At 43.1% G+C, this 25,018-nt stretch overlaps 1 protein-coding gene and 1 long non-coding RNA gene across 6 annotated transcripts in view; one reads left to right on the plus strand and one right to left on the minus strand.

Annotated features, from left to right (window-relative positions):
• Positions 1-25,018, minus strand: part of LOC138355475 (uncharacterized) — a 406,464-nt gene that overhangs the window by 296,223 nt on the left and 85,223 nt on the right. The window lies entirely within an intron of this gene.
• LOC138355471 (potassium channel subfamily K member 10-like) overlaps positions 1-25,018 on the plus strand; it is a 49,861-nt gene that overhangs the window by 2,489 nt on the left and 22,354 nt on the right. For all 3 annotated transcript variants that reach the window (XR_011223941.1, XM_069310586.1, XM_069310585.1), the window contains exon 2: positions 6,996-7,115. Coding sequence is in view for 2 of the 3 variants with exons in the window: in XM_069310586.1 (XP_069166687.1) it covers positions 6,996-7,115 (120 nt within the window). In the remaining variant the exon portion in view is untranslated. The remainder of the gene's footprint in view (positions 1-6,995; positions 7,116-25,018) is intronic.

The raw sequence follows: 25,018 nt of genomic DNA on the forward strand, positions 1-25,018 counted from the left end.
GGTTAATGAACCGAGGCACAGAGACACTTGGCAGTGTACTAATCTCAGCACCTGCCGTAATAGCTCGAGAGAGTGTACACCTGCAGTTTTAATGTGTGCACTCGTCTTCAACGGCACTCACAGCTTCAAGAATGCACATAGCTTCAAAGTCATGGCTCTTCAAAATGCAGACGATGAGTCACAATAACGTGGCTGAAGATATGAAGATAAACCACACACCAGACACGACGTTTCGGTCCGTCCTGGACCATTATCAAGTCCATTGTGCGAATGGTTCTTAAAAAATAAGCAGTTTTAAGAGTACACGCAGCTTCTAAAACAAGCAGCTCTTTGAGTACATAAGAATATAGGCAACTGCAGGAAGCTGGAGAACAATGACCGAAGAAACAGTAAAAACATTGTTGTGAATCCTTTATTAAAATCTTAGTTTCCAATCAGTAAACAAATTGCGTTTGCGATCATCGATTCAAGAATTTGCTCTATAATATTCATAGGGAAGCAGATCCCTTTTTGAGAAGTGCCATCTGATTGGCCGGACTTCGATAATAGGAAAGCTACTCGAGGCTATAATAACGATTTATATAGGCAAACACCTTTACAAATGATGCTGTATATATAATTATATATATTTACATACATAGTCTGAAAAAGAACATGCTTTCTTGCAATAGTGATTTCGTCTTAAATCTGCTGTACTTGTACACAAGAGTATTCAAGACAGTCAACAGAAATATTAGTTGTGATGTTATCTAGACCTTATCAATGCCTTGGGCACAGTATCCCACGAGAAGCTGATCAGGAAAGTTAAGATTGATGTTACTGGAGTCTTAATTAGATCAGAGCCTGGTGGAAGGGTAGGCAACAGAGAGCTAACATCAACGGGGTTTTAGTCAGAACGGAGAAATGTTCACGACTGAATCCCAAGTGTCCGTTTTTCTTTTGGACATTGTGTTAATATCAAAAAATTCAAAATTCAAATTCAAATGTTTATTCAGGTAAAGGACAAACATACAAGGGGTGATACAAATATTGATGAATTTATAGATAGAGCTAGTACATACAATGCCTAAAGCCACTATTACGCAATATATGTAAACGATTCAGATGTTGGGGTGAACAGTGATATCGGCAAATTTGCAGATAACAATAATGCGGGACAAATAAAAATATCGAGTGAAGACTGTGGAATTCCAAAAAGTCCTCATCACATTTCAGAACTAAGAAAGTTGCAGTTAACTTTCATGAGTTCAGAGTACAACATTTAGGAAAACAGTGATAACGTCTACCAGATGAATGATGCAGATATTGGCAAATTGAGTTATGAGTCATGAATGGCAGTGACATGAGACCAAGGCAACAGTGCATCAAAGATCATAACAAAGCACATGTTGGGCAAACGACACTGATTCAACGTTGAATCAACGCTTAATCAACGTCGAAGACATTGTATCAGCGTTGATAACAATCATAGTTACTCAAGAATGTTTTGACCATTATGTTCTTGCAATTACATTTAACCCTGAAGAGTTAAAGACTACCTAGACTTTTCCATCCACCTCTGGACACCATATCAGAGAGTGGACTTCCATTACCTTGAGTGTCCGGGACCTCCCATACGAGATGTTCAGGGGGAAGACATGGTATATGATCTACTGTATTTGGGCTGCGAGGCATAAGTATGACGCCAAGTCTACTCTAAAGCATTACTCCTCAAGCTGCTCCTCAGGAATTAAGTGGTGAAGAGGACGACAAAAATTATGAGGAAAATTATAAAGGAGAAGAAAATAGGGTAGAAGAATGGTGGGGGAATGTGTGTGTGTGTGTGTGCAGAGATTAAAGTGAGAAGGATGAGAACAAGAATGAGAAAGAGGAAGCGGTGAAGTGGGGTAAGGAGGAGGACGGTGGGGATGTAGGAATCATGAGTTGGTTTGATGAATTGTAAAATCTGGCCATAAGGTTGTGGATGGAGGTGCCTGTCATAACTTCTTGAATATATTTCTTTGACTCATGTCTGTCCTTTGGTAGAATTATGCTGTTCTCTTCACACAGCATCCTTCTCATCTATTTAGTATCATGTGCAAATATCGATATGGACGAGTCTACCTCCTCCGCTCCACACGAATAAAAAAAACAGATGCGGTCCGAGTATCGAGCCTGCTTGTAACTTCCCTCTATCCTGTATCTTAACTCTCATTACAAACTTCTATTTCCTATTTGTCAGACACTCTCTAATCCAGTCAAATATCATTCAAGTTCGTGGGGGTCACTGACAAGGACTTTTTGCCAATTTAAGAAAAGACAATTTACCCTTCCTACTCTCTCTCCTGAATCTTAAAGACCTTATTTTAATGAAATCTCAATCAGGTTCGTAAAGCATGGAGGAGTGACACAGTGCATGCGTAATGTCCTCGGAAACAATATACTGTTGAGCAGCAACGTCTCTCTTCATTATTTTGCAGCTGTGTTCATGCTAGAATTAGAGGTGACATTAAGGACATAATCCAGGGTGCTCGTTGTTATGTTACAACTGGTTACTTAACGACAGTGAACGTTACACTCACACGGTGCAAAAACTGCATATTTTTTGGTAGCTGGTTCTATAACCCACTGGGATTTTTAAGTAAATGTAGACGAACTCAGGCACTGTAAATAATGATATACATGCAGATGTCTATTTCTACAGAGACCAGCTTGGAAGACAATGTTTGGTGATTCGACGATCGCAAGTTTCCACGCCAAACTAATAAAAAAATCATTGGCAACGAGTTAACTTGAATTTTTATAAAAAAAATGTCTGTGGTAGAATAATCAGCAAAGTTCCATTCCCTGGGTGATTCCTGTTTACCTTCCTGGCCATCCACACCTCCTTCAGCTGCTGTCATCCTCCGAAATACCTCATGCTTTAGACATCCACCTCACCCGAAGGCTCCCCCACCTCCCCCACCCGTCACCCGCCCATCTTCCACCGCCGTCGTAGTCTGTCTAGCAGCGGTGACCTCACTTCGAAGATGATGTAGAATTATCCTCCCACTTTTTATTTTGCTTATATCTCGCAATTTGCTTTATTGCTCGTGTAAGTGTGGACGTGTGTATATACATATAAAACTTGGCATGTGCGCTTACCTATCTGTGACTAAGGGTGCGGGAGATATAGCTTTTTATGCCCCGCCTCCAAGCTGTTCACATCTGTCGCCCTAGTGACCTCTTTCATGTGTGGGTCTGTTAGGACGCAAACACACGTATTTAGGCGTGCGTGTCTTTGTCAGCGTGTACATACATCTAGCCATCGGAGTGTATGTGTGGATGTATGTACATGTCTCTTGGTGATCGTGTTTAATTGTGGGCGTATGTACACGTATCTTGGCATACATGTGTATGTGTAGGCGTATGCACATGTATCCTGGTGTGTGTGTGTGTGTGTATGTATGACCACACACCACATACACACACTTGTGTGACCAAGTATCCTGACGTGTGTCTGGACGTATGGGTGTGTATACATGTATATTGGCACGTGTATGTATATGCAGACTGATGTACATGTGTCCAGGAGTACGTGTACTCCAGGATGCATACTCCAGTAATGGTCTCACACAGGTTGTGTAGTGTCCTAAATGCTTCCTTGTTCAGATTCATGAAAGCTGCTGGAATGTTTGTCAGTATTGCATATGCTGCTGATATGTCCACTCCAAAAAATATTCTATATCAGAATCTAAGATCTAACTTTTCCCCATCGGCTACCGTTCTTGCAGTCTCCTCGCTTCCTTCTCAACTCTCATTACATTACATTTACTTGGGTTGAAGTCGAGCATCAATTATTAAGACCATTCCTGCAGCTTAGCTAGGTTAACATTTTGCAATTTTCTTCTGTCCTAATTGTGTTCAGGCGTTTTGCAATGTCCACGTATATCCTCATAATGATTTGTCCAATAAAGTGATCGTACAAGATACCACAGAAACATATACTCCCTCATCCATTCCAATATTCTCCCCAATACTCCAGCATGTTCTTCAAGTACGAGCCTCCTATGTGGCACAGTGTCAAAAGGTCTATCGACTTGAGAATGGTCCAGGACGGACCGAAACGTCGTCGTCCCTTCACCTTCTAGTGTGTGGTCTGGTCAACTTACTTTAGCCACGTTATTGTGACTCATCGCCTGCACAGTGTTAAAAGATTTCTGGCACTCTTAAAACACGCAGGATTTTTTAAAGTGTTCCACAAATCAGTATTCTCTAATTTATAGATATAAAAGACAGAATATGTTAAACCATCAAGGCCACGTTTGTCATGATGAAAAATGGAATAAATAATAAAAATAATTATTTACAAACTACACAGGTAAAAAGTGTCTTGTCTAGTACGGGGTCTCGTAGCGGTTACTCATATATTTGGTAAATTCTGGCAGCCTTGTGGTAATGTTGTTGATATACTGACACAAGTGTTCCCCTGGGGAAGGTTGTGAGGGGGAGGGAGGGTGTGCGTTGGGGGAGAGGAGCAGTGTACGTGCATGAGCATTTGCATGTGTGGAAGTAAATGTGGAAATGTGCGTGGATATGTAAGTCAGAGTACATGTATATGTGTGAGAGTGCATGTGCTTGCGTGTGGAAAATCTAAAGTTTAGTAAATGGTCAAGTTTCATCTCACAACTCACTTTTTATGTTTATTTTTAATCTTCTCACGTGCGGTGTGTATTTATATACAGCCTATCCTTACATTTGCTGTCTACTGTGTGTAAGGACTCTCAGCCTGAAGTAATGGGGACAAAATTGTACTGATGATACTCCCTACTGATGAAGGGAGCCGGTCGGCCGAGCGGACAGCACGCTGGACTTGTGATCCTGTGGTCCTGGGTTCGATCCCAGGCGCCGGCGAGAAACAATGGGCAGAGTTTCTTTCACCCTATGCCCCTGTTACCTAGCAGTAAAATAGGTACCTGGGTGTTAGTCAGCTGTCACGGGCTGCTTCCAGGGGGTGGAGGCCTGGTCGAGGACCGGGCCGCGGGGACACTAAAAAAGCTCCGAAATAATCTCAGGATAACCTCAAGAAGATGATCCAGTTCTATGCACTTACGGCACTTGGCTGATTTCCTGTGGGTGGCAGCACAACCCATAAGTGCAACACTAAAGTGAAAGTAGGCGTTAGCCAAGGTTTATATATACGTGTAGTCCCATACCAACTGCCTACCCTTCTTCCGAGGTTGTACTGTACTCACCTAGTTGTACTCACACAGTTGTGCTTGCGGCACTGTAATCCTATTTGGGTGACCAACAGGACTGGCAGAGGTTCAGGACAATAGATGATATGGCTCTCTCTCTCTCTCTCTCTCTCTGCTGGACACAGCCGTGATAAATCTCCTCTTAATGATGTCGTGAACTTCACAGTGCTTCAAGTACAAGCCCCTTGTGCTTCGGCACAGCAGGCCATGTTACCGCACCTGTCAGCCTACGCCTCACTGCAAATACACCAATATTTTGTGTGGATTGGAGCATCTGGGTGGAGAGCCGCTGGAATTTGGAGGTCCTGTAGTGCGAGATGCTTGCCAGTTGCTAACTGCAGGATGAATGTCACTTGCAGGGGGAGTTGCCACCGATGTGAGGCAAACAGCCTCATGCAGTGTTGTTGCAGCATCCAGACACACACTGGAGCTGCTCGTCTATGATGAGACCGTCCAAGTTACATTGCTTGTGGGCTTTAGAAAGAAGTCACTGAAATCAGACAAGAACTATCTCTTAAGCAATGCGGATAAAGTTGTACTGATGATCCAGTTATTAGTACTTATGGGTCTTGGTCGATTCAACGTGGGGCAGAGAAAAATTCCCTTAGTGATGCAGTGAATAAAACTGGGATCATGTACTCCCTGCCACTTGTCATAGGTAATCTAGTAGAATTTCCTTCGCTGGATTGTCAGATGCTGCAGAGGAGGAGGACAGGAAGGCTGGTACAGCGATCTGGGTTTCTGTGCGAAAGCCGAGGCCCCCCAAGCCTGACTGGAAAAGTGGCTTGTTTCCACTAGGGGTCATTGAGAAAAAATTAAGGACTTTTTTCTAAAATGGATTTTAGTAAGAAGTCATATTAATCTAGCTTGGGGCTATCGTGAGATAGCAAACATCTCAGCAAGTAGGCTACCTTGGGAAAGGACAGACAACTGGTGATGAGGTAAAGTGCATCGTGAGCATCTTTGTCTTGATCCTCTCATCGATCCTCTTCAGGTCAGCGATCTTTTTACCAAGGACCTCGTCGATGGCCTTCGACTCAAGAGGAGCTCCAAGAAGTGTGCTTTCTTCAGCTTTAGCTATATGGATATCGAACAAAACATGTTTTACTTGATTTGTAATGTATTGTCGGATGAGGTTATTTCACGCTTAGAAAGAGTTCAGAGTGAGGCTTAGATTCGCTCCTTGCTTCAGAATTATTCTGATGTCTTCCAAGAAGGAATCTGAAAAACTAATCAGAGTATCATCATCTAAGAAGATTTGTTAAAAGTACTGCTGTCGAAATCCCATAACCTTGATCAACAGACAATTGCAATAACATTATCCAAATATGATAAACCATATGTTGCTACATTATGACATTTATTGACATATACACATACACTGTAGGACAGTGAAGAATATGTTTGGTGCCTTAAGTCACTTGTATAGATGACTGGTACCATAAGTCACTTAAGTTATTTGGTAATAAATCCTACAGACGTTGTTTAAGTTTCCAGACTCAGTAACCTAGGTAGTGCTGTGTCTGCAGACATTTAGCATCCCAAGTTACTTAGTACTGAGTAACTTATGTCAAATTTTGGTACTCTGAATAATTCATGAAAACGTTTGATAGGCCTACCCTAAGTTATTCATGTAGAAATTATGTAGGCCTATCCTGAGTAATTCATATAATAGTTTGAGAGGCCTATAGTGAGTAATTCATATAGAAATATGGTACCAAGAATATTTAATTAATACTGTTGAAATGGTGGAAGTAACGAAGTTGTGTTGACCAACAGAGGTGGCGCTGCAGGTGGAGCCGCCGCCAGACGAAGGGGAGCTGCTGAGCCTGGCACTGTGGCTGCCCAAGGCCTGCCCTGACATCGAGAACAACACCGTCCACACCCTCGTCGTCCCTGGCAAGTACCCAACCCTCACCTCTTGTATAGCCTGATGGCCCTCGGGCATCTGACCTTGCTTATCCTGCTTGCTTCTCTGTCTTCATGTCTTCCACGTCATGTCTACCTCTTCCTCCCTTCCTCACTCCCTACCTCTCTGTCAATATGTTTATTGTTTGTGATGTGTGTCTATGTATGTATTAACACGATGTACTGAACGGGGTGAGAATAGCTTGAGCTACCTCATCTCTTTGTGTGTATTTTACCTCAATAAACTTATTTCAATTTCAATTTCTACCTCTCTCTCTGTTTTTGTCTCTCACTCTATGTCTGTGTTTCTCTGTGTACCTACTACGCCCATCCACTTGGGCTGGACGGTAGAGCGACGGTCTCGCTTCATGCAGTTCGGCTTTCAATCCCCTGACCGTCCAAGGGGTTGGGCACCATTCCTTTCCCCCCCTTCCCATCCCAAATCCTTATCCCGATCCCTTCCAAGGGCTATATAGTCGCAATGGCTTGGCGCTTTCCCCTGATAATTGCCTCCCCCTCCTCTTTCTCTCTCACACACAAAATCGAGATAGAAGGTTTAGAAGAAAAATTAGTACATTTTGTGAAAAATGAATGAAAAAAGTGTCATAGCGACCACGAAACAAATTCTACATATTTACGAAATATTGACAGCCAAATATTTAACAATAATAAACATTCAGCTACTTTACACGTATGTGTCAAATTTGTAAATTCTATAAAGTAATTGTAAACTTTAATAAGGAGCCGAAGCGAATATGTTGTAAGTCAAAAACTTCAAACATAAATGGTTTGTACATATATACTCGAAAAAATCGAGAACATTATTTACATGAAAGCCAATTATATTTTGTATAATCTAGATTTAGATTTAGAAGCTTTATTGGTAGCTATACACTAAATTACATTAAAACTGCTGACTTGCCACGGCTAATTATCATCAAGGAAAAAGTCTAAAAACTAATTATTTGCAAAACATTATTGCCACGTTTCAGATGACACGTAAAATCCTCTCAGTAACCTAAATCTTATAACCAGGTTCTGAACTGGATTAATTCAAGACATCTATTTCGACGGATATTTTACAAAGTTCTTCCTGCACGATTGAGAAAGAAAACTATAACAAGTAACAACGATTCCTTTAAAAAGTGTTACCACCTAGAGGCTCCGGCAACACTTGAAGAAAATGTGTTATTAAATGCACACTCACGTACCACGGGAGTGCAACACTCGACGTGGCAACAGTGGCCAGGCCAGCGGCAGCGCGGGCTTGGAAATACTCAGGAAGTATTGCAGAGCCGTTAATTAGCCTGACTTAGCAGGTGTGTGTGTTACGAAAACAAAGTCAGATATGATAATAGGGGGAAAATATTGACGTGCTACCCCATGTTGCTGTCATTTATGTCAGATATTATGGGGGATATTGACCCATGTGGTTCTCATTCACGTCAGATATTGTTAGATATAGGTAATGTTAAAGTAATATCCGTGTTGCTGTCATATATGTCGGATACTATGGGGAATATTAAAGTAATACTCATGTACAGTAGTACTCACATGTTATACATGTCAGATATTATGGGGAAATATTGATGTAATATACCCCATGCTGCTGTTATTTAAGTCAGATATTAATGTAATACTCAGAACGTTTAATGTGTACCGACATTACATTTTCCAGTGCCCTGTTCTCTCACTTACTACGTCACATTTTTTAACAGAATCGACCAAACAGTTAAAATGTAACGTATTAGTAAATATATAGTACAGTAATATTGGTGTTTTTTATGCATCAGCCTCGATAGGTTAGAGAAGTTGCTTGAGTTAGTATGTTTCTAGTCATACAAAACAGTTGCATTTTTACTGTTGAATTTGCGTCCAAGTACATACGGCAGTACATACGGGCTATGTACTGCCATATTGCCAGTATATTGAGTATATACCAGTATATACCTTGCCAGTATACTTTATTCATGCCTCAGACTCGTCAAATTTGCGATATACTCGCGAATATTTAGTTCTGACCAAATTGACGTTGCTAAAAAATAAATGCCGACTTCGCCAAATCAAAGTAATGCTAAATATATTCACAGTTTCCATCAGAAATATATGTTATACACACTGGATATATTTTATTTACAATACTGACAATGTATTGGCCTGGCGGTATGCTTGCAAGGTCGAAATTCTTACACATGTTCACGACAACGGTACTCACTCTTCTCTGAATCCACTTTCTGGATATTCCAGTGTATCATATTCGTTGACTTGACGTTGTCAAGTTACACAGCCCGTCCTCAACCCATTCCCCAGCCATTGCCATCCTCAACCTATCCCTATGTGGTGACTAAAGTAAAACAGCTAATATAGACTAACCTAGGGCTCTCTATGTACAAAAGCTTAATATCTCAAAATTAATAATTTTAACTATTTTTCTTCGAATATTTAGGCGTGATTTGTCAATAATTTTACGAAGAAAACCAATGAAGAGACACCAGTGAACACACACACACACACACACACACACACACACACACACACAGGAAGCTCAAAATTAGCACTGCCAGCCCCCCCTGGCGGGTGGTGGGGAAGCCAGCGAAGCACCAGGAAGCTGTACATTAAGCTGCTGGTGAAGAGACAGATGAAGCAGAGGAAGAGGGCAAAACTAAGGAATGAGAAGGAAGTGTATGACAAAGGGGCGAAAAAGGAGAAGGACGAGACTAGAGAAAGACATATAAAAGGAGGAAAACGACTGGCGCAGGAACGTGTCTTCAGACTAGGCTTGTTAAAGCGGCAGCCGTCCCCAAAGACACAGTCATAAATTTTAAAGAACAGTACTGCGTATTAAAAATAGCTTTGTTCTCATATAAATTTGCATAACTATTCATTAAGTTATATTCTTAGTTACGCGCAGGTTAGGTATTTTAGGTTCTGTTGACGATTATTTGCATTTCAAGTACGTGAGTTAAGCATTTACAGAGTTGCGATTCGAGCAGAAGCTGTTCGAAGTGCTGTTCGAAAAATATTCGAACACCAGTTGTGAATTGTGTGTAAACCGTGCCATTCATATACAGGGGAATTGGCGGCTGGATTAACGAGCATTTGGCCTTTGTTGATAAAGACAGACTGGGAGCGGAAGCCCTACTATGTAAACACCAACCGGGCTATAAACAAGGCAAGGAGCACATGAGCGAGAGAAGCAATACCTGGAACACCTACCAACGACCCATCCTCAGCTACGGCCGACCTTAAAGCTGTATGTCAAGTGCTTTTCATTCATCTTGAGGTTATCTTGAGATGATTTCGGGGCTTTAGTGTCCCCGCGGCCCGGTCCTCGACCAGGCCTCCACCCCCAGGAAGCAGCCCGTGACAGCTGACTAACACCCAGGTACCTATTTTACTGCTAGGTAACAGGGGCATAGGGTGAAAGAAACTCTGCCCATTGTTTCTCGCCGGCGCCCGGGATCAAACCCGGGACCACAGGATCACAAGTCCAGTGTGCTGTCCTCTCAGCCGAAAGTACGTTTCATAAACAAACATTTAGCCAATATTTTAAGGATGGGCTGCTAAGAAAGGCTTATAGGTCCAGGAGAACTGCTAGAATATATAATTTGCTTTCAAGGTCAAAATTTGTGTACATCTTTTCGGAATGAAGACAGGGCCGCGAGGACGCTAAGCCCAGAAATCATCTCAAGATAACCTCAAGATATGAATCTATTCAGTTAGGAGTAAAAGCTAAAAAAACTTGAACTTCCCATTTATCAAAAAGAAGGCAAAATACAGCAGTGTACCTACAAGAGGAAAACTTAAGCCAGAGCACAACAAAAGAGGGGAACATAACATTCAGCGATAAGAAGCATGCAAACGAGGGGAGACAGTTGATATGAATGAAATATGCAAAACAGGAAATAAAAACTATGAAAGCGGGAAGACAGATTTAATTAATAAAACAAACCCCTGAGGAGAGGCAGCAGGATAGCGAAGAATACAGAATAGAGAAGACAGAGGGACATGACTTAGACGCAACTGACCCAGAGAGACATGAGCTAGGCACAGATGAGCCAGAGTGACATGAGCTAGGCACAGATGAGCCAGAGTGACATGACCTAGGCACAGATGAGCCAGAGGGACATGAGTTAGACGCAACTGACCTAGAGAGACATGAGCTAGGCACAGATGAGCCTGAAGAGGGTGAGGGTAGTGAGCTGTAAGTTCCTACGAACGTTCTATACTTAAAATGATCACAGTGATGAAGGTTGCAGTTACAGCCCCGCTCCTGTGTCAGGTAAGTCCAATGCGGGCTCACCATAGCCCGTGCTACTTGGAACTTTTGTTCCGAGTAGCTGAATCTAAAACAACCACGATGAAGATTGGTAATCAGTACATCAGATGATGGACAGCAACGAAGGTGAGGCCCAAGAGCTGAAGCTTGTCATTATAAACATAACTAGGAAGTTACATACTCGTCGCTCTCTCTCTCTCTCTCTCTCTCTCTCTCGTAGACTCCGCCAAGACCTGCTTATATCCCGCTACGCTCAGCTTCTCTCATCATTCAATTTATCACGTTAGTGGAGACTGACCAAAGCGTCCCGTAAACTACATTTATTCAGATTGGTCCCAAACACCGTCTGGGACCACAGACAGACTTCAAATGACCTCCTAACACCGTATACGGACCCCACGCAATGTCATGGGTCACAGACGGACCCCAACCCCCACCAAGCACCGTCTGGGACCACAGACGGACCCCCAAACGCCGTTTGGGATACCGAAGGCCCCCAAGCACTACCTCGGGACCACATGCGGGCCCCAAACCCTGCTTTAGGACCACATGCTGGCTCTCAAGTACTGTCGGGATGACATATAGGTCCCAAGGACTCTTTGGATCACAAACGGGCCCCAAACAATCTCTTCAGATAACATGAGGGGTCCCAAACACCGCCTTGGGACCACAAACGGACTCCTCTCTTATTACTTCCCTTCCCCTCCCCCCCCTTCATCCCCCGGTGCTTTACCTGCCAAAATATAAACTCCAGCCTTCCCCACCACATACTTCATACAATATAAATGCGAGATGGTTTTCATCCGTCTGACAGAGCTCATTGCCAATGTATATTAAATAAATTGGCCAATTGAGCTCATTGATGGCTGTGGCGGCCAATGACTGATTTATTGGCCCTTCATGCTGTATCTATATATAATGGAATAATGTTAGTGTATTATTTTTTTATATCTCCCCTGCTGCCCCCTCCCCCCCCCTTCTCTCTCTCTGTTAGATCCTTCATATGATCCTTAGCCTTGAATTCACACGTACCTACGTTATCAACATGTTTCAATTGAGGAGTTAGCTTAGGCATGAATAATCGCTGATGGAGTCAGTCGTTCTTAGGTTGACTCGCATTTTCAATAATTCTCTCTTGCTCAAATCTGCTGCCTTCTATGTTGTGTCGTACTGTGCATTCTATATTGTCTAGTACTGCTGCTTTCTATGTTGTCTAGTATTGCTGCCTTCTATGTTGTCTAGTACTGCTGCCTTCTATGTTGTCTAGTATTGCTGCCTTCTATGTTGTCTAGTACTGCTGCCTTCTATGTTGTCTAGTACTGCTGCCTTCTATGTTGTCTAGTACTGCTGACTTCTATGTTGTCTAGTACTGCTGCCTCCTATGTTGTCTAGTACTGCTGCCTCCTATGTTGTCTAGTACTGCTGCCTTCTATGTTGTCTAGTACTGCTGCCTCCTATGTTGTCTAGTACTGCTGCCTCCTATGTTGTCTAGTACTGCTGCCTTCTATGTTGTCTAGTACTGCTGACTACAATGGTGCCTTAGTTTGGTGTTGGGCTTAATGCTTATCAATCTCTGGAGGGTTAAGGCCACGTGTAACCCTGCAACAAGTTTTCACAGACCAATCCAGAAGTATACCTTAGTTCTAGACATAACCAAGACTAAAGTAAACTTGGTGTATATACACCGGGAAGCAGGGTATACACCTGTGTATATACGTATATATATAACGTAGTGTGTATAACCCTGTTCGACCAAATAGTTGGTATAAGCATTGTCATTTTAGGAACATGTGTTGGTACTGAACGAAGATCCTAAGATGGAAGCATCGAGTCACAATCATTTTAGCCGCCACATTACCACTTTGACAGACTTCTAGTTGGCGTCCGTAGCGGTGGCGGGTATAGCGATGGCGTCCGTAGCGGTGGCGGCTATAGCGATGGCATCCGTAGTGATGGCGGGTATAGCGATGGCGTCCGTAGCGGTGGCGGCTATAACGATGGCGTCCGTAGTGGTGGCGGCTATAGCGATGGCGTCCGTAGCGGTGGCGGCTATAGCGATGGCATCCGTAGTGGTGGCGGGTATAGCGATGGCATCCGTAGTGGTGGCGGCAATAGCGATGGCGTCCGTAGCGGTGGCGGCTATAGCGATGGCGTCCGTAACGGTGGTTGTAGTGAAGGAGTTCGTGGCGGTGGGAGCTGCAGCGGTGGCGTCCGTGGTGGTGGCCGGACGCCACCGGCTGTAGCGATAGCGTTCATAATAACAACATCCGTGACAATGAGGTCCGTGTAGGCATCTTTGGCTGTAGAACTAGAGACATAAACTTGTCTATGTGACCTTGACACCAGAGGCGTCGGTGGTATTTATGAGTTTATCAGCGATTATTGTGCTCTTATCAGAGACCATCTGCTGAACCTTAGACTAAAAGTACAGGATATATGAGTAAGATAATCACACACACACACTCAGTAATCTGTACACCAGTTGATTGACAGTTAAGAGACGGGACCAAAGAGAAACAGCTCAACCCCCGCAAACACAACTTGGTGAGTACACAAATAGGCTCTAGGTCGATTAATGATTGAGAGGCGGAAACCAGAAGACGTTAGCGCTTGTCCCACAAAAACCACGGTAGATTTTTATTTTCAACCAGATAAGAATGAATGCTCAACTGATTACATAATCTGTGGGGGGGAGGAGAGAGAGAGAGAGAGAGAGAGAGAGAGAGAGAGAGAGAGAGAGAGAGAGAGAGAGAGAGAGAGAGAGAGAGAGAGAGAGAGAGAGACAGAGAGAGAGAGACAGAGAGAGAGAGAGAGAGAGAGAGAGAGAGAGAGAGAGAGAGAGAGAGAGAGAGAGAGAGAGAGAGAGAGAGAGAGAGAGAGAGAGAGAGAGGAAAGAGAGAGAGTGAGAATGTCAACTAGACTAGTTGACATCCTCTAAGCTCTCCTAGCTATCGTTATCTCCTAAACCAGGCAGATTGCCAGCTCGATGTCGAAATCGCTTATCTGGAACCTCAATCTTCAAGCATTATCCTTGGTATCACAGGCACATGCGATTTGTGATTGGAACCTCACACCTTAACGATTGCTTTTTGCATGGATATTCCTACGCGGGCCCTAAGCCTCTGGCTGGCCCACTAAGTGTTGCTTGTTTCTGTTTTACTTGGCCGGAGTGTGAGTATTTATGACTCGTATGGTCGCTTCAGTAAGATTTTGTCCCATGTGTTTAACAACTTCTGCTCTGTTGAATCTAAGTTGAAATCTTAATGGGTTTGTATCTGTGCACTGTGTTAGATAATGTTCCAGTGGTCTGTCGGGCATTTCTCCACAGTGCACCTCAACGATTGACATTAGTGCTTCTAAAAATATATTTTGAACTTGAAGAGAAGTCCCATATTTTAAATCTCAGTTACTTTGGTTATTCTAAAACATTATTCGACCTTGTCTTAAGTAGTGCGCTGACATCTGGGCAGATGCTCACACACATTAGTCTCATCTAAACCTGGAAAAAGGATACACAACCGGCCATTTTTTCTGATAATTTGTTCAATGTAAGCGGGAAGCATTGTATTCAATGCTGTGGTGATTATTATAGGATATATTTACTCATCTCTCTTTCTCTCTCCGTCTCTCTTTCCTTCTCTCTCTCCCTCATTCCCAATCTTTCTCTCTCACCCTCTCGTGTGTGAACTTTTCACAGATAATGACTTAAAACACATATTTTTCAACTCCAATAAAAATCTTAGGATTTCATTCTCCACTCTAACATGAAATATAGTGGAATAAAGGCAGCTGTCGTCGTTATCAAACCTTGGCAATGTTATCTTTAATCTCCAGATTAGCTAACAATAAAACCACAAGCGGTGGAGACGTGTGTAGCTCGCGAATGTCTTGTATGACATCTACCAAGGTTTGGCCACCACATACTTTATTATTATGACTGCTAACACCTATTTTGTTGGCGCATGCCGCCAGCCTGGTGATTGAACAAGCGTCTAATATGAAATGGTTAAGCTTGCCACCAGCGTATGAACTCACATCAACTCCCCTACCCCCTGTGCAGGCGATGAGTCACAATAACGTGGCTGAAGTGTGTTAACCAGACCACACACTAAAAGGTGAAAGGACGACGACGTTTCGGTCCGTCCTGGACCATTCTCAAGTCGATTGAGAATGTATCCAAGACTCTTCAATCGACAATCGACTTGAGAATGGTCCAGGAAGGACCGAAATGTCGTCGTCCTTTCACCTTCTAGTGTGTGGTCTGGTCAACATCCCCTACCCCCTATTGCGGCCCTTGCTTCTTTCTGCCCGCGTATACGACGCGTATACGACTAGGAGAGTGCTCGAATATATGGCTATATATAGCACTTGGAAGGGGTATAATGGACTTGTTATGTAAACTGTCCCAATTGTTAATGAACGACCAGTTATGAACATAGTCTTTGATTTTAATTAAATATCTCGTTAAAATATGTAATATTTTTGTTCACGTGCATTGTTAAGTTATTATTCCCACATTACCATTAGTAAGTTTTTAACTGTTATTTATATTCAGACAAAATTAACCCAGATAAGAGTACCAAAACAGTACCCGGTAGAGAGGAGCTCGTTAACTGCCGTTTTCTATGAGGCAGGAGTCGTCTTAATCAACGCAGTATGCGTTCCTTGTCCCTCCCTGTCACCAAGCGCCCGTGGACTTTAAACAACCGGAGATGCTCTAATTGCTAGTTCACACCATCTTAGAATAAGCTAAATCATTGGTGGCCTTCAAGGAACAGAAAAAACAGAATTGATAACGCGGGTTCCCCTTTATTCAATTCTTTCAAGTGACGTACTTCTCAGTGTCAAAAAGCTAGCTCCGTGATGCTTAAAAATCCCCATCACACAGGATGGCTAGTCATACAGAGGCACGTGATAAGCAGTCTGCACTGGCAGACTCCGGGTGCTTATGAGGATATCATCAACACAAGAGTGAATAAGGTAGCAGTGGTAATAAAAGTCCCCATCTCGCAGGATGGCTAGTCATACAGGGCCATATGTTTAGTAGCCTGCACTGGCAAATTTTGGATATACTGTGAGGATATCTTCAAGAATACGAGAATGAATAAAGTAATTGCAAAGCTCCAGGTACCTCATGCCAACTGGTCTGAAAGGTCTAATAACTGGGCATTCGGTGATGTAGTGTGGGAGATCGTGCCGTAGTTCCTGCTCACAGAGTTTGCACCTAGAGTGCTCAAAATTGGGAGATCCGTCACCTGCAGCCACCTCCACAGGTAACGGTAACTCAACCTGATCCTTGCAACCACTGTGTCGCACAGTCTGCGCGGGTTAACGGCTGGAATAACCATAAAACTCTACGGAAAACCCAACCCCCATTGTATTTCATTGCCCATTGTGGATTATATTTCAGGCCAAGAAAACTTGATGGTGTCTGTGAAAATATGGAGAAGAAATCCATTTCGCAAGATGGCTGTGCAATGAACAACTCCCCAATTCAGGGCTTAGCCAAGACAAAGGAGCCATTGACTGAATACAAAAGAAAAGATACAACTTTACAGCGACGTCTAACTTTGAAGGAAACCAAATACAGCACATGAGCATTTGAAAAAGAAACTTCGAAAAATTAAAAGAGGACCTGAACAGATTTAGCTGACACGGGGGAAGGGAAGAGGGGGCCACAAAGTGGGGCATGGTCATATCGATTCGATAAAGCTCGTCTTCTGATTGTCAAAAACTTATATGCGATGCCTCAATCAATTTATACATGAATTCGTGTGTGTGTGTGTGTGTGTGTACTCACCTAATTGTGCTTGCGGGGGTTGAGCTCTGGCTCTTTGGTCCCGCCTCTCAACTGTCAATCAACAGGTGTACAGATTCCTAGGCCTACTAGGCTCTATCATATCTACATTTGATACTGTGTATGGAGTCAGCCTCCACCACATCACTTCCTAGTGCGTTCCATTTACTAACTACCCTATGTGTGTGTGTGTGTGTGTGTGTGTGTGTGTGTGTGTGTGTGTGTGTGTGTGTGTGTGTGTGTGTGTGTGTGTGTGTGTGAGGTCAACATTGAGAAACCTCAGCAACAATACAATATATGCGTCAGGGATCAGAAGGTAATTAGCTATTCCCTCACCAAGCAGGATCCATCATACAGATGAGGGAGTGACAACAAAGTGAGGTGACTGTCGATATTACACAGTGGTAGGTCCTGGTGTATGTTAATGGGTCCTGGTGTATGTTGATGAGTCCTGGTGTATGCTGATGGGTCCTGGTGGGTATGCTGCTGGGTCCTGGCAATATGCTGATAGGTCCTGATGAGTATGCTGATGGGTCCTGGCGGGTAGTGATAGTCTCCTGATCAGCTTACCAAATATAAAGCAACACCTGTTTGCTTTACGAACGCTTAATGATTAATTCATTTCCCATGGCGCAATCACCAGGTTTTCTGAAGCATCAAAAGCGTCAGCCACACACACACACACACACCTCTAAAGATACTTTGTAGCTTGCATAACTCGGTCTAATTTTGAGGTTGGATTTTCTTCCGAGGCTTTCTGTCTCTAGTCACCAAATTATCTACCAGCTTAAGTGGTAGCTTAAGCTGGTAGATAAGCTACCAGCTTCTTCATGAGCTTTATTTTCTGGAAACTGTACACACATAAACTCCTAATGCCCCACGCTCCATGTACACAAGCTTCACTAACACGTGTTTTATCAACACAAACGTTACAGACAAATAAGATAATAGCCTTCACGCACACTTCCTTACTAGGCAGCATCTTGAATTCCTGGAATAATTTCATGACCAACTATCCACTTTTCAAGTCAATCAGGGTTCTTGTTACTGTGACACATGACCTTATTTGCCCCTTCCCCCTTCCCCCTCTCTCTCTTTCCATTTCGATTTACTATGAGGCTGTGGAAAACAGTGGGTAAATAACTGAAAAGATGCCATGTAAGGTTCTATACATTCTACATAGTGATATTTCGTGATGTTGGAAGCCTGATCAGCAGTAGACAATTGGGTTCTAACATAAAAAAGGTGGTACTTGAGTGGAAAGATGAGAGATGACGAGGTCATTAGCTGGGATAATAACGTTACAGGGCGAGTGTTACGAGGAGGGGGATCACAGAGATCACAGGTTGAGTGCCAAAGAGGAGGGCTCACAGTATCCTCACAGGGAGGACGTCCTCAAAGAGCTTCAGGGCGTCGAGAGAGAGCGGCGCCAAGCCCACGGAGTACGCCTCGCGTCTGCGGCAAAACAACAAAGTACAGCAAGACGAGGTAATGCCCCCTCACACGACCTGCCACACTCAATAATAGAGACATACTCGAGCAGCAGCCCCGCATACCAGGGTCTTTCGCGTGTCAGGCAGTCATTTTAACGTCCAGTGGAATCCCCCCACACACCCATTCTTCCTGGTTACCGAAGGTCCGTGAAGCTCTTGACTGTCTCAGAAACCTGTCGTTACAATTTGTCTCCGTTGTTGAACAGCCATAGAAGTTTGTTGAAATACATATATGTATGCTAGGAATATGATGGTAGTCTTTGGGCAATACAAGGGTGTAAATAGGTTGTGTTATGGATAGTTCCACTCAGCGTCTTCCCCCCTGGCGTGTTCTGCCTCAGAGGTTCCAGGATACCACTTGTGTTTAACTCAAAATAACCATCTTGCTATTTTCTGTCTTAATTCTATCACACCAGCCCTCTTGAGCCATGTTCAAAAATGTTTCGACACCATATTTCAACAGTGCAACCACCACAACTCCCTCACCACCTCAGTTCCTCGCCACCACAGCTCCCTCACCACCTCAGTTCCTCACCACCACAGCTCCCTCACCACCACACAACTCCTCACCATCACAGCCACCCCCAACCCCCCGCTCTTCCCACATTCTTCCGTTGAGAAGATCATCTGAAGCTGAGGCGTCAACTGGAGATTATAATGTAATGGGTTGTGAGCATGGCAGAGTCAGACACGTGGGCCAGGCCACTCCCCTCACCCCCTCTCTCCCTCACCCCCTCTCTCCCTCACCCTCTCCCTCACCCTCACCCTCTCCCTCACCCCCACCCTTCTCCCTCACCCCCACCCTTCTCCCTCACCCCTCTCCCTTACCGTTCTTCCCCACGTTCAACGAGATACATCAAGTCTCATTATCCTCCTGAATGTGTCACTGCCGGAATAGGCGACAATTCGTTATACATCAGTGTACCCATAGCTCTGAGATTCTTGGACGAGTTACATTATGGAGACTGTGAAGCTTCTTAGGGTAACCTGTTCTTTTAGCAACTTTTTTTTTTAAACTTGAATTGGCTTTCTTCCCTCTTTTCATAATATATTATTTTTCTACATGAAATAATTTTTTGCACAGAAAAGTCATGCAAGCGTTTTGAGTCAATTGACAAAAAACTCCGAAAGTGAGATACGTTAAGACTAATAATAATAATATTTATATATATATATATATATATATATATATATATATATATATATATATATATATATATATATATATATATATATATATATATATGTATATATATATATATATATATATATATATATATATATATATATATATATATATATATATAATAAATATATATATATGAATAAGTAAATAAGTTTGGGTGGATATAAGTAAAGCCGGCTTGGAAGGGGCCAAATAGCCCTTCTAAATATAATATATATAAATATATATTCTTATATTCTTTTTATGTATACACTAGGACAGACTTGAATAATTGCTGTGGTAACCACTCTATTACCTATAATATATATATAAAAAAAGGATGCCGCTGGCTCTCAGGATGTCTCCATTTTTATCACAGGCTTCCTTTTTTTTTATTTGCATGGATATTCCTACGCGGGCCCTAAGCCTCTGGCTGGCCCACTAAGTGTTACTTGTTTCTGTTTTACTTAGGCGGAGTATGAGTATTTATGACTCGTATGGTCGCTTCAGTAAGATTTTGTCTCATGTGTTTAACAACTTCTTCTGCTCTGTTGAATATTAGTGGAAATCTTAATGGGTTTGTATCTGTGCATTGTGTTAGATAATGTTCCAATGGTCTGTCGGGCATTTCTCCACAGTGCGCACGCTTCCTGAAGCCAGAAGCAAGTAACGAGGGAATGTAATTACAGGAGGCAAGTAACGAAGAAATGCAGTCAAGTACAGTAAGCAAATAACGAAGAAATGCGGGAAATATTGACATAAACATGCATATCTTGGATATTATGTAAATACTGGCAGGTTTGACACTTAAGGGTGTCTCATTACCCGCGTGAGTTCCCTAAATGAAGCCACGTTCCTAGCTGTACGAGGCGTGCCAGAACTCTGTATTCACGCTTCCTAAATGAAGCCACGTTCCTAGCTGTACGAGGCGTGCCAGAACTCTGTAGTCACTTTACAGTCTGTGTTCGAATACGTTAACACGCACTTACAAACTGCGATGCGGAGTCCGAAGAACTGTTTTTAGAAGTCAGGGCGTTATGCGACCAAAGACTTACCGGCCGTTCGTCTCCTTCCTTCCACCCACTGCCTCCACTCTCACCCTCCACTCCACACACAAAATATCTACGTACGAGCTAACCAATGTTCCTGGTGAAAGTCGACCGATAATTAATCGCTTGCGTAGTACGCACGGGTTTGGTACGGTTGCTGCTCACATTCTTAAGTCAAAGCTTACGGCTTTCAAGAACACCACAGAATGAGAAAGATTTATCAACGACGATACTGAATGGCCGGGATATAACCCAACTGAATACGTCCAGCTGTGCTTACATGAGATAATGCATGAACCATCGTGTCCTTAAGGTTGTCATATTTCTGTATGGAGTCAGTCTCCACCACTCCACTTCCTGGTTCATTCCACTCCTTCGTTATTTTGACACTGGAGAATTTCTTAATAATATCTCAAATGAGATAACCTATCTTTCTCTACTGTGAAAGCATCATAGTATTTTGTATGCCACTGTAATGTCCCCGCTGTGCCTTCTATCTTTCAGTGACGTAGGATTCTTTTGTATCTCTTCGCATAGCTCATAACTCAGCTCTGAAACTAGTCTAGCTAACATGTGTTTAAAAGAGTTCTAGTTTCCGTGTTGGCGCCGCATTTTTCATTACTGGTCTGACCTACGTGAAATACAGAGTACCAAATGGCTCACTGTTCGCATTTTCGAAAGCAATCCTTTTCTTGGCCATCCTTGCATATTCAGCTGACGTAATACGGTTAATGTGTGCCTCGTGGGAATGGAGTTTGACATAAGCGAAATTAGTATGAGAAAGTAAAATATATATAGCAAGATGTCTAGTCACTTGGTTTACCTTTTAAACAAACCTTCGTTTAGCTTGTTGGTTTACCTTTTGTACAAGAAGGGAGACTCGGCTCTGAGAGGAGGGGTATGCAATGAGTTTACATCAATATTATACTGTGTTTAGGGGCACATTATTCCGCCCAAACTGGGGTAGAGGGTGATTTTATCATCAACACAGCTGCATGTGTGTGTGTGTGTGTGTGTGTGTGTGTACACTCTGGGTACACTTGAGCGTGTGTGGAGGAGATGATGAGGTGTGTGTGTGTGTGTGTAGTATATGTGGCATTACATGCTAGTCTAGTAACCTAATTGGAGCCATCTTTAAGTTCTAATCGTCTTAGTGAAATTGTCTTTCAAAATATATTAACCACTACACAAAATCTCCAATAATCGTATATCAAAATCATTCATACACTATCGTATATTGAAGTCATTCGTTACCATCATATATCGATGTCATTCGTTACCATCATACATCGATGTCATTCGTAAGCATCATATATCGTACCAATAACACACTTCCATGGCTCACCAAAGTACCAGTGATCTATTTAAATGAACGTGTTAAAACTACAATTTGTCGAACCATGTTGCACAATGCTGACTACTGATGTGTTTTTCCAGACGTTTGGCTGATGTGTTGAATACTCATAATATTGGTGTATGCAAAGAGCTTTTAAGCATTTGAGGTCAGTTGCTGTGTTGCAACACAATACTCAGCTGCTGCACGATACCCAGTTGCTGCACGATACCCAGTAGCTGCACGATACCCAGCTGCTGCACGATACCCAGTTGCTGCACGATACCCAGCTGCTGCACGATACCCAGCTGCTGCACGATACCCAGTTGCTGCACGATACCCAGCTGCTGTACGATACCCAGTTGCTGCACGATACCCAGCTGCTGCACGATACCCAGTTGCTGCACGATACCCAGCTGCTGCACGATACCCAGTTGCTGCATGATACCCAGTTGCTGCACGATACCCAGCTGTTGTACGATACCCAGTTGCTGCACGATACCCAGCTGCTGCACGATACCCAGTTGCTGCACGATACCCAGCTGCTGCACGATATCAAGTGTAGCAGCAGCGTGGGACGTGTCGCGGTAGCGTGAGAAGTGCCGCGGTAGCGTGGGAAGTGTCGTGGTAGCGTGGGAAGTGTCGCAGTAACGTGGGAAGTACGGCGGTAGCGTGGGAAATGTCGCGGAAGCGTGGGAAATGTGTGATGATTCATCCAACCCGACCTACCGTCACCTTCCAAATTTCTTTCTTCACCTCCTCCATCACTACACCAAAAATCCAACAACTTCCGAGTCAGATATCAGGATTTAGTTTTCCCCATTGTTGCGTCACGGCAAAACACGTGACAGTCTCTGCATCGTTATTCAGCCATCTTAGTTTCAACGCTTATCTTGCATGACACTTGAAGTCGTCCGCTTCCGCGTGCATGGAGATAGAATATCTCTGTGAATTTGCGCTTCAATACATCGATAATTCTTAGGCTGACGACGTGTGACACCCAACCCACGCAACTGAAAATAAATTTTCAGTTTATGACGATGTATAAATTATATGACAACGTTCCGGTCCGTCCCGGAACGGAACGAAGTCGCGTGAAGTCGTTTCGAAGTGAAGAAGTCGTTTCGGCATAGGACGGACTGAAACGTCTTCACTTCCTTTATTTTCAGATGTGTGTGTGTTGGGTGTCAAATTTTCAGTCACGTTATTGCGAGTTGCTGACTTTACGTACTTTCCTTACTCAAGGTGATATGCCATAGTTATTTATTTTGTGTCGCTTTCTCATGCTCCTGGAGTGGGCATATTATGTGATTTTGACCAGACCACACACTAGAAGGTGAAGGGACGACGACGTTTCGGTCCGTCCTGGACCATTCTCAAGTCGATAGTGTCAACTTGAGAATGGTCCAGGACGGATCGAGACGTCGTCGTCCCTTCACCTTCTAGTGTGTGGTCTGGTCAACTTACTTTAGCCACGTTATTGTGACTCATCGCCTGCATATTATGTGATGCTAACATACGGCTCTCCATAAACGGTTAAATGATGAGATATATACAGAAAGAATAACGCGAGTATAACTTCTTTGTACCGGCACTGAAATCTATATAAATACACATAAATAAAGAAATCCAGAGTAGTGTCACTTGGAGTCACTACACGTCTAGTGTTCGAGGACGGTGTAAATCTCCGACGTCAGGTGTCCTGCTCTGAGGGAGAGGACACCTGACGTCACTGATTGTGATCAAGTTCTTGGAAACAATAACTGCAGATTCTATAGACAATCATCGGAATAATTACAGGTTGATGAGACTTCTAATGTGGGTTCATATGGGGAAGTTCCAGTCTCACAAATTTACTGCTTTATTATTCCAGAATAGTTGACAACAATAATAATTATGATGTATGTCTGGATCTCAGGAAGGCCTTCGACATAGTTCCGCATTTGAGGCTAAATGCTAAATTTCCTTCGAGAGGAAAGTCGAAGGGCAGGAACGTTCTTTTTTTAAACTTCCTTCTAAGGAACCGTCCTTAAAAGGATCAGGGTATGGCTGGAAGCCTGGAAGGTCACCATCAATAAAGTTAGGAGTGAATGGATGTTACCAACCACAAATATACATTCTCGCAAGCTCACTCAAGATGACATGTTGGTTAGCAATATCAAAGGAAGACTTGAGAGCTAGGAAGGTGGTTTATGACTTTTCAGTGTGCAGGGTAAGAAAGGTGGTGATGCAGAGATGCACACTCCTTCCGTGCCTGAAGCCATATATCTGGAGGGATAGCATGGTTCTTATTCTATGCAGAAGACGGTTTTGAACCATTCTCTCGAATGTTCTGGAAATGCAGCTAGTATGGGCTGTTGATGTGTTCCCTAAATATTAAATTCTTATGTTATTGTCACAACACTCGCCTCGTTAGTCCGAGTTGGTAGCCTTGCATGTGTCTTCCAGACACTCAGTGGTCTAGTCTCTGGTGTAGGCAGCTTTGCCTGTTTCTCGTGGCACTCTGGAACCAGTAGGAGTTAGTGGCAGTGGTAGCTTTACAGACACCAATTCACTATTACGAATACTATCACTAATTCAAACTAATTCCAGAAATGGGTTACGAAAAATCCCGTTGTATAGTAAGATTACAACAGAGGTCTTAAGTGGTTGTAGTGTCTTGAGATCACAGCACTCCATGCAGCCCGCAAGCGATTTATTGCGTCGTAAAGCAGCAGCACTAAGGAGAGGTAGCAAAGAGTGCGTTGGTGTAGTGTGAATCCTCAAGTGCATGATACT

The sequence above is a fragment of the Procambarus clarkii genome, chromosome 67, assembly GCF_040958095.1.
Source record: "Procambarus clarkii isolate CNS0578487 chromosome 67, FALCON_Pclarkii_2.0, whole genome shotgun sequence".
Lineage (NCBI taxonomy): Eukaryota > Metazoa > Arthropoda > Malacostraca > Decapoda > Cambaridae > Procambarus > Procambarus clarkii.